Below are 14,747 nucleotides of genomic sequence, written 5' to 3' on the forward strand. Positions count from 1 at the left end.
TGATAAAGTGAGTAAAAAAAATAATTCTGTTAACAACAGTATCAGTAAAAGCAAAGAATTTGAGGCATTTTATGTTATACATAGATGTTTTTAAAAGTTATGCTCGTAGGCAATGCATCGCTTATGTAAGAGACCACAACTATGAAAAATAGCATGGCTCTTACATAATCCCCTCGCAGACGAAACAAAACAGCACTGAAAGGTCTTAATGTGCTGTTGTATTTGCTTTTTACACAACCGCAAACCTTGTTACTAAAGAATCAGAATACTGATGTTTACTACATTTTTAAGATTATAAATGGAAAACATTTTAACTTTGAATAGACTAGCACCATGGCAGTAGTTTTTTTCTCTCGCTGCATCCTGTGGCTTCCTACAGTCACAGAACTAGAACTTTACTGAGTTATTCAAATGAAAATGCCCTGTACAGTACCAAAGCAGTTGGTATGTTGATTTTTTTTTTTTTTTTTGGACCATGTTTAATAGGTTTATAATATCTAGAAGATGGCATAAGGAGAGGATACCAACTGTTGGTCATTTTTAGTCATAAACATCTGCAGTGGCCTGTACTAATATAAATCACATGGGATCAGGGACTTTATCACTGCCAAGTAAACATTTTACACTAATATCACCCAGGCATGTCATCTGGCATAGTACTACTCTATCACTCCTGAGCACAATCTTCTTAATGCATATAAATCTGCATGAAAGTGATTTTGACATGATGATTCCCAAACTCCATTGCACTGTAAAGGGTTCCCACAAATAAGCAAATACAATTCAATGAGCTTTACAAAGTATCAAGGTAAATGTTTCCATCAAGACCCTCAATGAAGAGGTGTCATCAAGCAGACTTGTCTTGAATGCTTTACTGTTCAGATAACAAAAAAATTAATAAAAGTTAAATGAATCTAGCCAATGAATCATTAAAACAAAGCGAGAAAACACTGCAAATTTTAAGCAAAAAATGTACACTCAATTACTACAAGTTGAAATGGTTTATTCATTTTTTAACCATTTTTGTACCAAAAGTAAAACAAAATTTACAAAACAGGTCCAAAAATGACTGAGATGAGACAATAATTGGTTTTGTGGCATTATCATCATTGGATTCTTTAGCATAAAGCAGGCACAGCTAAAGCATCTAGGTAAAAACAAGCCTGTGGTACATATTTATTCATAACTGGAATGTATGCTTGCCAGGTTTACATTAGACACTTATGCTGTATAAAAATGCTATAAAAGGCAAAAGACAGTTCCACTGAAGCATTACGGCCCCAATTTAAAATGGAAGATCTAGCTATGTATTCTGTGGTGAAAGACTTTCCAACTATACTACTGATCGCATATTCAATAGTCAAGGCCATCATCAATAATTATCGTCAAATCACTCATGAAAATCACAAATCACTGCATCTGACTGCAGCAAGTCGTAACTTTTGCCATAGTTCATATTAAAACACTCATAACATTAACCTTACCATCTCCATATTACTCTAGGTACTGACTTTTATATGGAAACAAAATAAAAAAGGAGAAAGTAGTTTATTTACATAGTAGTTATGCAATATGCAAAGGCTTTATGTTGCTTTGGGCAACCCTATATTATCATTCTCTTTCTTGAGCACCTAAACAAACAGATGAACATCAGTAAAACACAATCATATCACATAGCAATGTGTCAGATTGAGGACCTGATCATGAAACACTTCAGTTCTTAGTTAATGCCTCTATAAATGGGCTCCACTCATTCTTCTCTGGGTCATACGTCTCCATGGTGTTGAGAAACTCATTGCCATCAAAGCCCCCGACAGCACAGAGCACACCGTTCAGCACAGCTAGCCCTGCGTTGCTTCGTGCTGATGTCATGCTGCCTAACATCCTCCACTCGTTCTTGGCTGGGTCATAGACCTCCACACAGCGCAGAGCATGAGAGCCATCAAATCCTCCAACCACAAAGAGCTTCCCTGGAAGTAGTTGGAAATAACTTAATTGAAGGCAAGTCCTGAATTTAACAAGCTTATGTAATTTCCAACCGATGAGACTTTATAACCCTGCTGAACTAGGTGGCCAACTAAACGCCTCATATTTTTCCTTTTTTAAACAGAAGTCTTCACTTACCTTCATACACAGCCACACCAGCTCCACGACGAGCCACATTCATCGGGGTCACCAGGGTCCACGTGTTGTTTTCTGGGTTGTAGCGTTCTACGGAGTTTAAGCAGTTCCAGGACTCGGCGCCACCAATCACGAACACAGATCCATTTAGCTCGCACACTGCCGCCTGGTGCCTCCCTAAAGGCAGAAGAGAGACAATGTACATAGGAAACCACACATTTAGATTTGTACAATACAAATCAAAGTAATTTTAGAACATGAAAGTGAATTGACATACTGATATTGAGGGATGCGCAACTGGTCCACATTTTTGTCACTGGGTCAAAGGAGTCACAATTCTTCAAGCCCTTTCGGCCACAGGGATCAGATCCACCCACCACAAAAAGGTGGTTTTGCAAGGAACACACACCTGAGAACAAACAAGAAAAGAGGTAATCAACCCCTTACAAGAGAAGACCTCCTGAAAAAAAAAATGATGTTACTACTAGTACTGGGGATATATATAGGCCTGTCACGATAGTCAATTAATCGCACAAAAAAATTGCTACTTTTTTCTGTCCGTTCCATTTGCATGCTTGTTTGTTTGTTTTCCCTCTCGCTGACTGCGCACGCGCCTTGTCCGCTTTGGGAGGTGACTCGCAGACTGGGTGCTGCTGTGATGAGACGTCATGCTCGGCCAGATTCACCTGGAACTCGTGCTTCTTCGGTTGCAGTCGCACGGAAAATTAAAAAGTTTGACGTGCACACCGCCAAGCGAAATGGGGTCTATGCACACTACCCGTTGATGTCATTTTTGCTGCACGCACCCTCGTGCGGACGCATAGAGTATAATCAAGGCTTAAAGCTACACTGAAGATGGCAGTTTGATAAATGCAAGACTAAATTGTGGATAATTAAGCTATCTATCACTATCTATCAATTTGTTATCATGACAGACCTAGCGATATATTGCAGTTTAAAATTTCAGTATTTTTTCAGCCTTTAGATTATATATATAAAATAATATATAATCCATTTAAATTAAAATATTAATAAATGAAATGAACAGTATAAATGTTACCGTTTATATTGTTACTGTATATAACCAACAACATACTGTAACAAAATATAGTAATAAATAGAACTCATTCATGAATATTCAACACTCGATTGGGTCATTTGGATCAGTGTTTTCTTATAATTCAGTCTGTACATTTGAACACATTCTGTCAGGCTGAATTAAATAAAATGTTACAGTTGCTTTATAAACACAGGTTCAAGCGTTTAAATGGTTTAAAACTAGCCTAGAAATCTAGACGCACCCTAGCGGCAGCAAATATAATCTGCCGCAAGTGTCGTCTAGCAACTCTCAATACACTTCTGAGCTGTAAAAACCAAACTCTGCTCAGGCCAATCACATACACAGTCGGTGTATGAATAAGTGTATGAATGGTTGAATGTGAGGCAATATGTAAAGCGCTTTGGATGGCCATAGGGTCTGTTGAAAGCGCTATATAAATGCAGTCCATTGACCATCATGTATAGAGTCAGTGGGCGGGGCTTAACATAATCACAGCAGATTATGTGCTTGCGTGCTACTAGTAAACTCAGAAACTGGCGAACGGCAGTCTTTCGAATCAGCTTTGACCGCGACTCTGAAAGACTTGAAGTCTGAGAAAAGTACGGCACTGAAGTCATTCTTAAAAAGGGTAGATGTGTTTGGAGATTTGCCGACCGGATACAGCGAAAGTTTAAACTGTCAACTAGCTCCACGTCACCTTCGTTGCTCTGGTTAGTTGTAGCGCTATCCAATTGTGTGCAGAGGGAATTTAAAAGACAACTGTTTATCCCGCCACTCGGATTGAGCCCTGTCAATGGTGAGTTTCCAGACCAAACATGTTGATGTGAGTCTGGCTTGTCATGAATAATTCTCCCCAATTGTTCTTTCATGTTTTAAAATTTTCCTTACTAAAAAGGAAGAAAAAAAGCAGACATTGCACACACTGAGCAGTCACTAGCCTGGTGGCTATAATTACAAATTAAGATTTCACCACTGGATTTATTGAAATTTCACTTATACAGATTTTTTCTCAACATTGCATAATCAAGTCAAGTCCTGATGAACAGTCATCATTTGAATTATATTTAGCCATGTTTTGCTATACCTTTGGAAAATATTTGTCTTTCTAACTAATTCTAACTCTTAAAAATTTAGATTTTTGTTTCTGTATTTTTGATCAAATAAATACAGCATTGCTGAGCATAAGACACATAGTAACCATTTAACTGTAGTAACTAAGAAATTAATCTTTCATTCAATCTTTACTTTCAGTTGCATTTTTGATTTTTGATCAAAAATGTCTTTAAAAAATGAATGACATGGCTATTAGGACGAATAAAAAGCTCATTAAAAAAAATCAATCACTGTACGGCCCAGCAGGAAGTGATGCATACCTGCATTGCAACGGTTGGTGCGGAGCTCAGGAAGTTGAATCCACTCGTCAGCCTTGGGGTTGTACATCTCTCCACAGCTCAGCTCATCTGAGTGACCGTTAGAGCCACCCATTACATACAGCTCACCCTGAGAGAAAAAGCATTCATTTAGCTCTAATAGCAGCAAAGCTACTTTAGGATTGGAAACCGTGCACTGTCTTTACCATTAGCACAGCCATCTGGAAACGAGCACGTGGAGTGCGCATGGGAGCGATGAAAGTCCAGCAGTCCTTCTTTGGGTCATAACACTCCACTGTCCTCAAGCACTCTTCTCTGTTGTAGCCACCTGGACAGATAATAATATACATTATCTTTACAAACCTTTAACCTGCTCCTGTTTCTAACTATGACAATTTGTCATGTTATGTTGTTCTTTCATTTTTGTATTTATTCACCTCCAGCTCCACCACCATCAACACTGAATGTTTGTTTTGCAAAAATTGCATGAATTACATTAGAAGGCCCACATGAAATCTGCATTTTCTACTCTGATAATAAAATATATGCAAAATGTGTAAGGGAGCTGATAATACCCTCTTACTGGAAGTTAAATGTAACTTTGCATTTTTATCCTTACAACTCAACTAAGCCCTTGTTTTTCCTTTAAGGATTACTTCAATCTCTGGGCATGCACACCTGCAGCAATGAGCTTGCCGTCCAGTTCAGCGGTTCCCAGGCCTGAGCGAGCGTAATGCATAGGCTTCAAAAGCTTCTCCTGCAGAACTTCTGGTTGAGTCTCGAAGCTCGGGCTCTTCAGCACACATGGTGTAGCAGATGGGGAAGTATGAGGACTGGTGCGGCCATGCAGGGAGATCACACACAGCATGCCTCTCAGAACAGCCAGACACAGGTATGCATTGTCTGCAAAAGATATTTAGTTCATTTACACACTAAAAACAGGGTCCTCACATCTTATGACCATTACAAATATATTAGTATTTTAGTAGATTATTTATTTATTTTTTAGACAAAATAAAATTCATAAATGGGAAATTTTAGAGCAATTAAAAAGACAAATTCCACTATATAAATAATTATCACTTTAAGCATGGAAATCCTGCTTAACTTAATTTCCTAATCCAGGAAATTGTCACCAAAAAAAATTCCTTGTGTGTGCAAATACTTTGTGATAAATCTCTTTCTGATTCAGAAACATAACCATGGGGTCTCTGCATAAAAATAGCTAAGGACTATTCTTCCATAAAAGTTTAAGAATAGTGATAGGTAAAGCACTTACTGGTGGTCTTCTCTGATGCAATGTATTTCCATTCATGCTTGTTGAACTGGTTGATGGAGGGAGAGAGGCTGCCAGAGGTGCCTGGGCTCATCTCGTCTCTCTCTCGAGGAGGCTTCTTCTGCAAAACCAAACCAGGCAGCTCTAAACCTGCCCAAACTTCACCCCACTGCATGCATACAGACTTGGGGCCAAAGGTTAAACCCATTCCTTCCAGTGCCAATACCACCACCATTTAAGGGGACTTCCAGTGCAAACAGCTAAGACAGGTGGTGGTTTTACAGATTTGCCTTTTAGTGCAAACCACCTGAAACATTATCAAATGGCAGCCATGCTATTCTACAGCAGAGAAGGCAGCACACTGGAAGGGGAGGACTGAAAACCAGTCATGTACCTGCACAAACTGGATGTGGTCATCCTCAGAGCTGCAGACCTCTGTCTGCCCCTCAAGCAGGCTCCCATCATGCAATTTGTGATCTGCTGAGTAGTACAGCGTTTGCACCTGCAACAACAAAACACCAACAAAACCCATGTGGGTGTTTCCATAACAAGAACAAAGCAATGTTCTGCATTGTTCCTTGAAGCAGTGGAGTCAGCTGCTATGAGGGAGGTCCTTGACAACTGTGTGCTGCCCGGACCTTGAGGGAGCCATGACTTTACATGTCTGCGGTAACTGTGATTGTGGAAATTGCTGGAAGGAGAGATCATTCCTACAATAAGTAACTTTGCTTTGGGTCAAAGAGCTACCTAAACAAATAATCGTTGCACAGTGGGATTGGAAAAAAGCTCTCAGGAACACTGCACAGATGGGAGCACATGGCTTTTGGTAGGTTGACTTAATACCACTGATGGTTGGGATCTTGCATTCTTCTTCTGCTGGACAAATCTGCTGTTGATGTGTATACTAAACCTACAGGAGATATGGGGAGATCAACGGGGGGGACCAGCCATTAGAATTAAATGAATAATAGTCCTAAAAGCCCTGTCAAGGAGAAAATGTTATGTCACAAAGACAATTCAGATCAATACAGTCAAGGGAAAGAAAGCGAAGGGGGAAAAAAAAAAAAAATCAGACAGAACATAGTTTGTTCGGCTCACCTGAAAAACCGTTCAGTTTTCAGTATTTTGAGGAACACGTACTGCAAAATTTACAAGGTTAAGGGCAAAACTCTGGGGGAAGGGGGAGGAGGAGGGGACCTGAGTCAACCTTTGAACAGAAATTCAGGAGACATGAGCAAAGTGAAAGGAAAGGGTACATAAAGTCATTATACTGACCTCTTCCATTAGTTTTTCTAGGGGATCACCATTCTTCCACAGGCTGCGCTGAACCCAGCTTATCACCTTTGAGTACAGTTTGCCATTACCAGGCAAGTTCAGGTTCTCCTCTAGCATAACCTCCAGCTATATAAACACAGTTATGAATGGAATTATAAAAAACAAAAACCAACAAAATAGGGATGCTCCGATCGATCGGCCAGAGATCAGTATTGGCCGATAATCATATTTTATGACTCAATCGGTACTCACTAAACTTGGCCGATCTCACGAACCGATCGCAATTTGATGACGTCAGCGCATGAGTACATACATGACGCATGGGATAGTTGAAAATATTCAAACAAGAGCAAACGAAAGGCCAAAGTGGAGAAGGATTCCATGTAAACAGCAGTTGAACATGGGTCGGTCAGTCCTAAGTGATGGGCCAACGATGTTCGGAAGTATCGATATACAGTAGATTGATATGACGAGCACATCTGTAAAATAGCGGTGTACGCAGATTAAGCTGATGCAGGGAAAGTGCATGATACAATCTGTCCTAAACATGACATGCTTTATATTAAGGGCGCTAAAATAACTGGTAACACGCAAGTTATAGTTTAAAGCAGCTTGCCCTGTCAGATGCTTTAAGAGAAGGCTACTTGTGCTGACAGACAGATACCCTAACAGACTTGTGCTGCGTTTGAAATGTGGTGTTTTCCTTAGTGCATAACTTACATTTCACAGGTATATTCTCCATCTGTAAATGTTAGAAAGTCATGCAAGTATGTCCACTTTGCTCTCCGGAGAGGACAAGCCTCCTGTCATTTAATCGCCGTTAAACTTCAGGCTTCTATCAATGAATGCCGCCTCGTGCATGCGCAGAAAACAGACGAAGCGCAATAGAATAGGAACGCAATAATTCTGACTAAAATATACATATTTCTAAAATATCTGTTGTTGGATATGGATATATGTGGAATTTTAAATCTACAAGTATGTATTTTTTTAATGAAAGTGACCACTATAATTCGATAATAAAATATAGGCTAATATGCTTTTATTTGTATTTAATTTTTTTGTTTAGTGAATTTAAAAACAAAATTATTATTAATACATGCCAACATTACATTCACTGCATTTGTTTATAGCCTTCAAAATCAAGATTGTTTTTTTAAAGACATTATTGGCGGGATGAAAAATAATTTTTATTTTTCATTTTATTTTTATAAAAAAGTTATTATTAAAGTAAATACAGGTTTTTTTTATTCAAAAAGAAAAAACCGGGATATATACAGTGTGTGTCACCATTAAACCAAAAAATTGATTTTTTTTTTTTTTTGGCCATATCGCCCAGTCCTATTAAGTATCCTGATATTCAGTGTTATGCAGAAATCCCATTTTAAAGGCATCTTAAAATGTTCACTTTGTCTGTATAATGAATCATTTTTGTGATTTATTTAGTACCCTGTTAAAACAAGTTACATTACATTATTACCATAAAAATGTAAAAATATAATAAAGGCAACATCTATAGTCTTTTTAATATGAAAAAAGGTAGAAGATCAGCGAGATTACAAATCAGTGAAGCATTAGAATCAGAATCAACCAATCACCATGACAAGAAATGGGTACTCAGTATGCAAAAATCCTGATCGGAGCATCCCCACAACAAAACAAAAAAAACATGCAAGTAATAAATAGATAGACAGACAGACATACTTTCAGTCGAGGAAGTTTAAGGAAATCATCTTGTTCGGAGATCTCCTGAAGATGGTCCTGGATATAGCCATCAATCTTGCCTAGAAGCCGCCCATCAGCCATACTACTAGCAAAGTTGCGGTATGAAATAGCGCTTTGGGAGTCCATTTTTGATAGCAGATAGTCTCCACATATCTGCAAAACAGGATTCAGTATATCAGGGGACAGCATTGTAGTGTATACATTAGATACTTCTGACCATGTAAATGCCTGTACATACCTGTTTGACCCTGTCCAATTTGAGCCTCTTTGCTGCAGAATACACATCTCTGACCAGATCTTTATCTGCCTTTAGTCTATCAACAGGGAAATATGGGGATATATGAAACCTGTGTTCTTGACATTATAAATGTGTAATGAAAAGTTTCAATGCCATGTAAATATATGTACTGTGCTGTGTAGGCATAGTTCAGCAAGATCTCCACAGCATCAGGGTTGAGGTCATCGAATTTAACCAGTGAAATCCCACCATGTGGCTCAGTGTCAGCATTGAAGATTTCAAAGAGGCAAGGACTGCAGCAGGCCAGCACAGCCTTATGGGCCATAAGCTCATGTCCACAGACCTGCAGGAGAACCACCATTATTGTGAGTGGGTTCCAGAGAGCCTTATACAAAGGTTTTGGGTCAGTATGATACTTTTTGAAAAAAATAACAATAAATGTATTGAACAACAAATTGAAATGGACAAACATTAAAATCTGCTTCTGAGCCAACAGTCATGGTATAAAACAGGTTATTTTATTTCTTTATCATTATTTCTATGTTAAAATAATTCACTAAAAATAGAATAAATAGCCTTTTGAAAGCAACTTTATACTTTAATTAAAGATTGTATCAATTACATCACATCAGTAGGTAGCGACATGCAACTAAAAATATGTCATTCAATCGTTCAAGAGATTCATTCAAAAATGTCTTGTCTTCATGAATCATTGAATAATTAATTCAAACACATTTTTCTTAATGAATCAATTTAATTTTCATAGACTGCAACAATTAACATTTTGCAAGAAGACCTCAAGTAAATCATGTTATACTTTATAGTTGTCTATTCAATATCATAAAAATAATATGGAAAATAATACATTTTTTAAAAAGTAAAAAGTTCATTTTTTTCTGAAACAAAGGGGGTCTTACCAACAGTCTGACGTCACAAAACTGGCCACTTTTACGCAAAGCATTCATCTTGGCCACAGTAGAATCAAGGAAACTCTCATCCTCAAATATTAAATATCCGTTGGGAGTCATTTTGATGAATCTATCAAAGGCAAGGTGAATGGAGGCAAACACAGCAAAATGAGACCTGCTCTTTTAGCATTAACATATGTCAGGAGAAGGCTTGCATGAAATCTGTGCCGTTTTGTACCAAATTTTCTGCAATGCCTGTGTGGGGATATCTTTGTAATGGATTTAAACATGTTTATTAAAGGGATAATTTACCCAAAAAATTTAATTCAAATCATGAGTTTATTTCTTCTGCTGAACACAAATTATGATATTTTAAACCATGTTGGTAATCAAGCAGTTAATGGTAGCCATTGTCTTCTATAGTACTTCCATACATTTGGAATAACATGAGGGTGAGTAAATTGACAATTAAAATCTTAGTGTGAACTATCCCTTTAAACGGAGCTGAGAGAACTACATTTGTATTGGAAGCTTAGGGCATCATCAAAAGTAGCTAAATATTAACTTATGAACATGTAAGGAGTGGGGGATGCAAAGAACTCTCTGAGGATGCTTTCACACTTGGTTCAATTGCATGGTCCGAACAAGAAGTTTATTGATCCCCTTACCAACTGGATCGTGTTCACATTATATTATGTGGGTCTGAACTAATGATGTCAATTTACACAAATTCCTATGATCGAGAATATTTGAAATGGATGATCAATTAATGGTTCAGCCGTAATACTGCAAAATGCATCAGTGGCATATACCCAACAGCATGACAGGTTGTGCAAATGCTACTCAAAACACCATGTTCCTCACCCAAATGAATCATAAGGGGTTTTTTTTAAGTCGAAATAAAAGGTTAGTAGGATTGTAAAATGAGTCGATGTGATTGATCATTTAATTAAATTACTGACTTAAATCAAATATAGCGACTAATACAACGTCACCAACACCACCTCAGTTGCATACTATTCTGAACGCCACAACTCCTGTTGTGGACACCCTTCCTGTAATAACGTGCTGAAACATGGCAACTAAACCCAATGAATCCACAACGATTTATTATAAGACTGACTGGTCTCATTATCATGTTATGCATGTAATATAACCGTCCCAATCATATATTAATCTCTTTATAATGTTATGTAACATGACAGTCCCAATCATAGTTATTAGTCGCACATTGCTGTTCACCGGTGCACTTTACCACTTTCTTAACCAAATGCATCCTGTATGAGATATACCAAAAATATATAGGCCTACAAAAAATAAACTCACAATAGCACAAAATAAAAGGCTGACAATGCACAAGCAGACTTATGATGGTGTAACACTAGCATTTTAACGTAAAATGGTCCCAAACATAACCTTGCTTATCAATGATTGACGTTATTGATTAAATTATCGACAATTAACCGATCGTTGATTGATCGCTAGAATTACTAGTCTCCGAAACATGGTGCATTTGCATCAAAGCAGCAGCTGTTTGGTGTTTACCCGTTGCTTTGTAACGACGACACAGGAGGTGGTGGCAACATGCTGGCCACCACACTTTTATATTTCAGTTTTGTTTTAAAGCATCAGCACATAATTGCACTTGCATACATCTAGTCACAAATGTACAACAAAAGAAAGCTAGAGTCTATTTTTGCTAAAGGTGAGCAGAAATGTAATTATAAAAATTCTCTGCTTGCAGTGCGTCAGTCATGCTTGTCAGGAAAGTGAGTGAGAATATGCATAAGCAGTTTTATCGAATCATATATCGTCAATAGCAGTTCACTTCCATAATTTAGTATGATTCCATTCATATCAGAAGTGAACTGTACTAGAGTTCATATGAACCGCACCGCAGACTATCTTTTTATGCTGACTCGAGTGCGGTTCGTGGGTGCCCACCCGAGTTCAGAAAACAAAGTGCACTTTTTCCAAATGAACTGACGTCAATCGAACCAGGGTGCACACTAAGAGAGCTAGGGTGAGTCTCAATCAGTTCCCTAGTTTAGTGGTCAGGGCACTGATCAGGACTTGCGTCAATGGGCTAACTCCCTAATCAGTGCTGCTCTGACTACTGAACAAGGGAGCTGATTGAGATGCACATCTAGTGTGAAAGCACCTTGAAATACAGCAGAAATTCCCACAGATTGCTTTGAAAGTGTGTGGACACAGATTCCATGTATGAAGAGACACACCTACCAAACAGATGTAACAGAAGAACAGTCTTGCTCTAAGGCACTTTAGTAGACCTTTTAACAGAGAAGCAGCGGCTGCACCAATCGTGTCTGACGTCACTCAGTGGGTTAAAGAATACAAGTTCCACAACCTTGATTATGCATGATGACCTAAAGAAGTGAAAGAGAAACACTGAATTCAACCATGACAATTCAACTATAGCTAATAAGAGGAAATTATTCTTAAGCACCAAATCAGTATATCAGAATGATTTCTGAAGGATCATGTGACACTGAAGACTGGAGTTTGGCTGCAGAAAATAAAATACAGCTTTGCCATCACAGGAACGATTTAAAATATATTAAATGGGAAACTTATTTTTAATTGTAATATTACTGTTTTTACTATATTTTTGATGCAATAAAAACCTAACAACCTTTTTTTAAAGACATTACCGACCATTGTGTTAAGTTAAACATGGTCAGAGCTTCACACACACCTTTTCACCACTGAGGTTTCCAGTAGTTTCAGATTTCTGAATATTTAACTATATATTTTGCAGCTGTAGAAAATGTTGTAATATTTTTTATAGAAATCCGCAGTCTTTTCCAGGCCTGGAAAATCCCAATTAAGTTTTTGAAGGTTTTCCAAGGCTGTGGGAAGGGTTTTAAAGGGTTTACCAAAATTGTAACCACCAACTTGGATCAGTCAACCAGTATTTTTAGTTTGTATTCTAAAGTCTGAGTTCAAATTAAATATTCTCGGGTCATACTATTGCTTTTAAAAACCTTATAGCCCTTACTTTTTAAAATGAATACATTATTGTCCATAAATAAAAAGGAGCCCAAAAAAAGAACATTCTGTGAATGTTCCTAAAACATTTATTTGTAATGTTTATTTTTGGTTAGCCAGAAAAGTTTGTGTTTCGGAAATATAGGTGTTTTTTTGTGGGGTTTTTTGCAAAACGTTTCAACATTCGGGAAATGTTTTAAAACGGGAACATTCTCTTTGGATTCTAAAAAACCTAAAAAAAAGAAAAATAACCTGTAGGGAACACACCTTACATCCTCCCCCAACCCCACATGGGAAACATATGGGTACGTTCTGTATTTACTGGGGCTAGTAACTTTAGGTCATGTTAGTAGGCCTACGTCCACATTACATTTATTCTACATATACGTAACCGTCAACGTACTTCCATAGCCGTCGCTAAGTAATTACTTGTTCAAAATAATAAAATGACAATGCGATCGGTGTTTATATATAACGTTATATATACACATTTCCGGGTTTAGTGCTGCCTTCACGTGCTATCTGATAAATCGTAAATACTAGTTTCCTAATGAAAAATTGGACATGAACGCCATATTAGGTAAATTTAATTGCGACTTTAGAAGTGGGAAGTGGGATTTTGTCGATAGCACGTGAAGACAGCATAATGTTTGTTCAAGGCACAAGAGACACGCGACCCGGAGCGCGAGGAGGAACTGAGCTTTCTAGATTAAACCAGTAACGTTACCGCCGAAACAAACACACGTGACTTCTCATAACCTTATATTCAAAACGGGTAACTTAAAATATATACATCATATTACAGGTCTGGAGAAAAGTGGTGGGTCACGTGACAACGACGAGATACTTCATACTTGTTAAGATATGACATTTATGATTTAACGTTAGTCAGAACGAAAGCCTTATTATTTTGCCATTCACCGGGAGTAAATGGTGGCTGAGGCTGTTGATCAATAACATTCTGCCCAACATCAATAATTTTCATATTTAAGTGAACTACAGTTAACCTACATCTTCAACGGTCATGTAAATCGGACATATTAACATCCTGTTAAACGTGCTACTGTGATCTGTGAGGTCCAGTCGAGCAGAAGCTGGGTTTCTTTTGTACACTGAACCATTCACCAAAACAGCCGTTTCTCATAATAAAGTAAAACTGGAAATTTGATTGATATTACTCGTCCGAAAGTCAAACTGTTGGGCAAACGTTCAGGTAAGTTAAAACAGCCAACGGATAATGGTAACGTGTTACCGTTAATAAAAGTAGCGTTTCCTCAAACAACACAAACCGGATTTTTTCTAGTCACTTCACAAGCTCGACTAACGCAACTTTAACACCACTTTAACCTTCTCTAAACAACAAAACGCTTTCATTTTAAAACACAGCATGAAAATAACATCTTACCGATTTCGTTTGTCTGTTTAAAACCACGAAAAACATCTCTACTTTGGAAAAAGAATGATTATCTGTCCAGACTCCAAAGAACCGCCGTTAAGTTAACAAGAGCTACCGAATGACACCGAAGTGCGCGCGCTTAACTATGCTGCGTCACTGATGACGAGAGCACAGTAGCACGATGGGAGAGGCAAACAATGGAGCCTGTTTTTAACTTGCTTAATGATAATTTACAGTTATTACAAATGATAAACGTTGCTAAAATATTATTGGCATTACATCTGGATGGATCTATGTTATGAGAAACGCGTTGCACTGAGCGGAAATGAGTAAATATGCCGTGAGCATGATTGGCTCCATGTCACCAAC

General features: G+C 37.9%; 1 protein-coding gene across 2 annotated transcripts; it reads right to left on the reverse strand.

Annotated features, from left to right (window-relative positions):
• Nucleotides 1-986: 986 nt before the first annotated feature.
• Nucleotides 987-14,542, reverse strand: ivns1abpb (influenza virus NS1A binding protein b). Of its 2 annotated transcripts, XM_067453922.1 has the most exons (15): nucleotides 14,388-14,542; nucleotides 12,215-12,360; nucleotides 9,983-10,103; nucleotides 9,236-9,408; nucleotides 9,066-9,141; nucleotides 8,807-8,980; nucleotides 7,103-7,228; nucleotides 6,222-6,329; nucleotides 5,831-5,948; nucleotides 5,230-5,454; nucleotides 4,758-4,879; nucleotides 4,555-4,681; nucleotides 2,399-2,530; nucleotides 2,125-2,298; nucleotides 987-1,970 (listed from the first exon to the last, which is right to left on the reverse strand). In XM_067453922.1, the coding sequence occupies exons 3-15, from the start codon at nucleotides 10,091-10,093 to the stop codon at nucleotides 1,714-1,716; spliced, it is 1,923 nt and encodes a 640-aa protein (XP_067310023.1). In that variant the 5' UTR covers nucleotides 10,094-10,103; nucleotides 12,215-12,360; nucleotides 14,388-14,542; the 3' UTR covers nucleotides 987-1,713. The 2 variants fall into 2 exon arrangements, with proteins under 2 accessions (XP_067310023.1, XP_067310024.1); XM_067453923.1 differs by lacking the exon at nucleotides 6,222-6,329.
• Between the last annotated feature and the right edge of the window lie 205 nt (nucleotides 14,543-14,747).

The sequence above is a fragment of the Pseudorasbora parva genome, chromosome 9 (genome assembly GCF_024679245.1).
Source record: "Pseudorasbora parva isolate DD20220531a chromosome 9, ASM2467924v1, whole genome shotgun sequence".
In the NCBI taxonomy this organism is placed as follows: domain Eukaryota; kingdom Metazoa; phylum Chordata; class Actinopteri; order Cypriniformes; family Gobionidae; genus Pseudorasbora; species Pseudorasbora parva.

Excerpts from the sequence above, each read along its gene's own strand:
- ivns1abpb (XM_067453922.1), bottom strand. The coding sequence starts at position 10,093 with ATGACTCCCAACGGATATTTAATATTTGAGGATGAGAGTTTCCTTGAT. Across the intron at positions 5,949-6,221 it reads ACCACATCCAGTTTGTGCAG|AAGAAGCCTCCTCGAGAGAG; the intron begins GTACATGACTGG and ends TTGGTTTTGCAG. Across the intron at positions 2,299-2,398 it reads TTGCGCATCCCTCAATATCA|GGAGGCACCAGGCGGCAGTG; the intron begins GTATGTCAATTC and ends TTCTGCCTTTAG.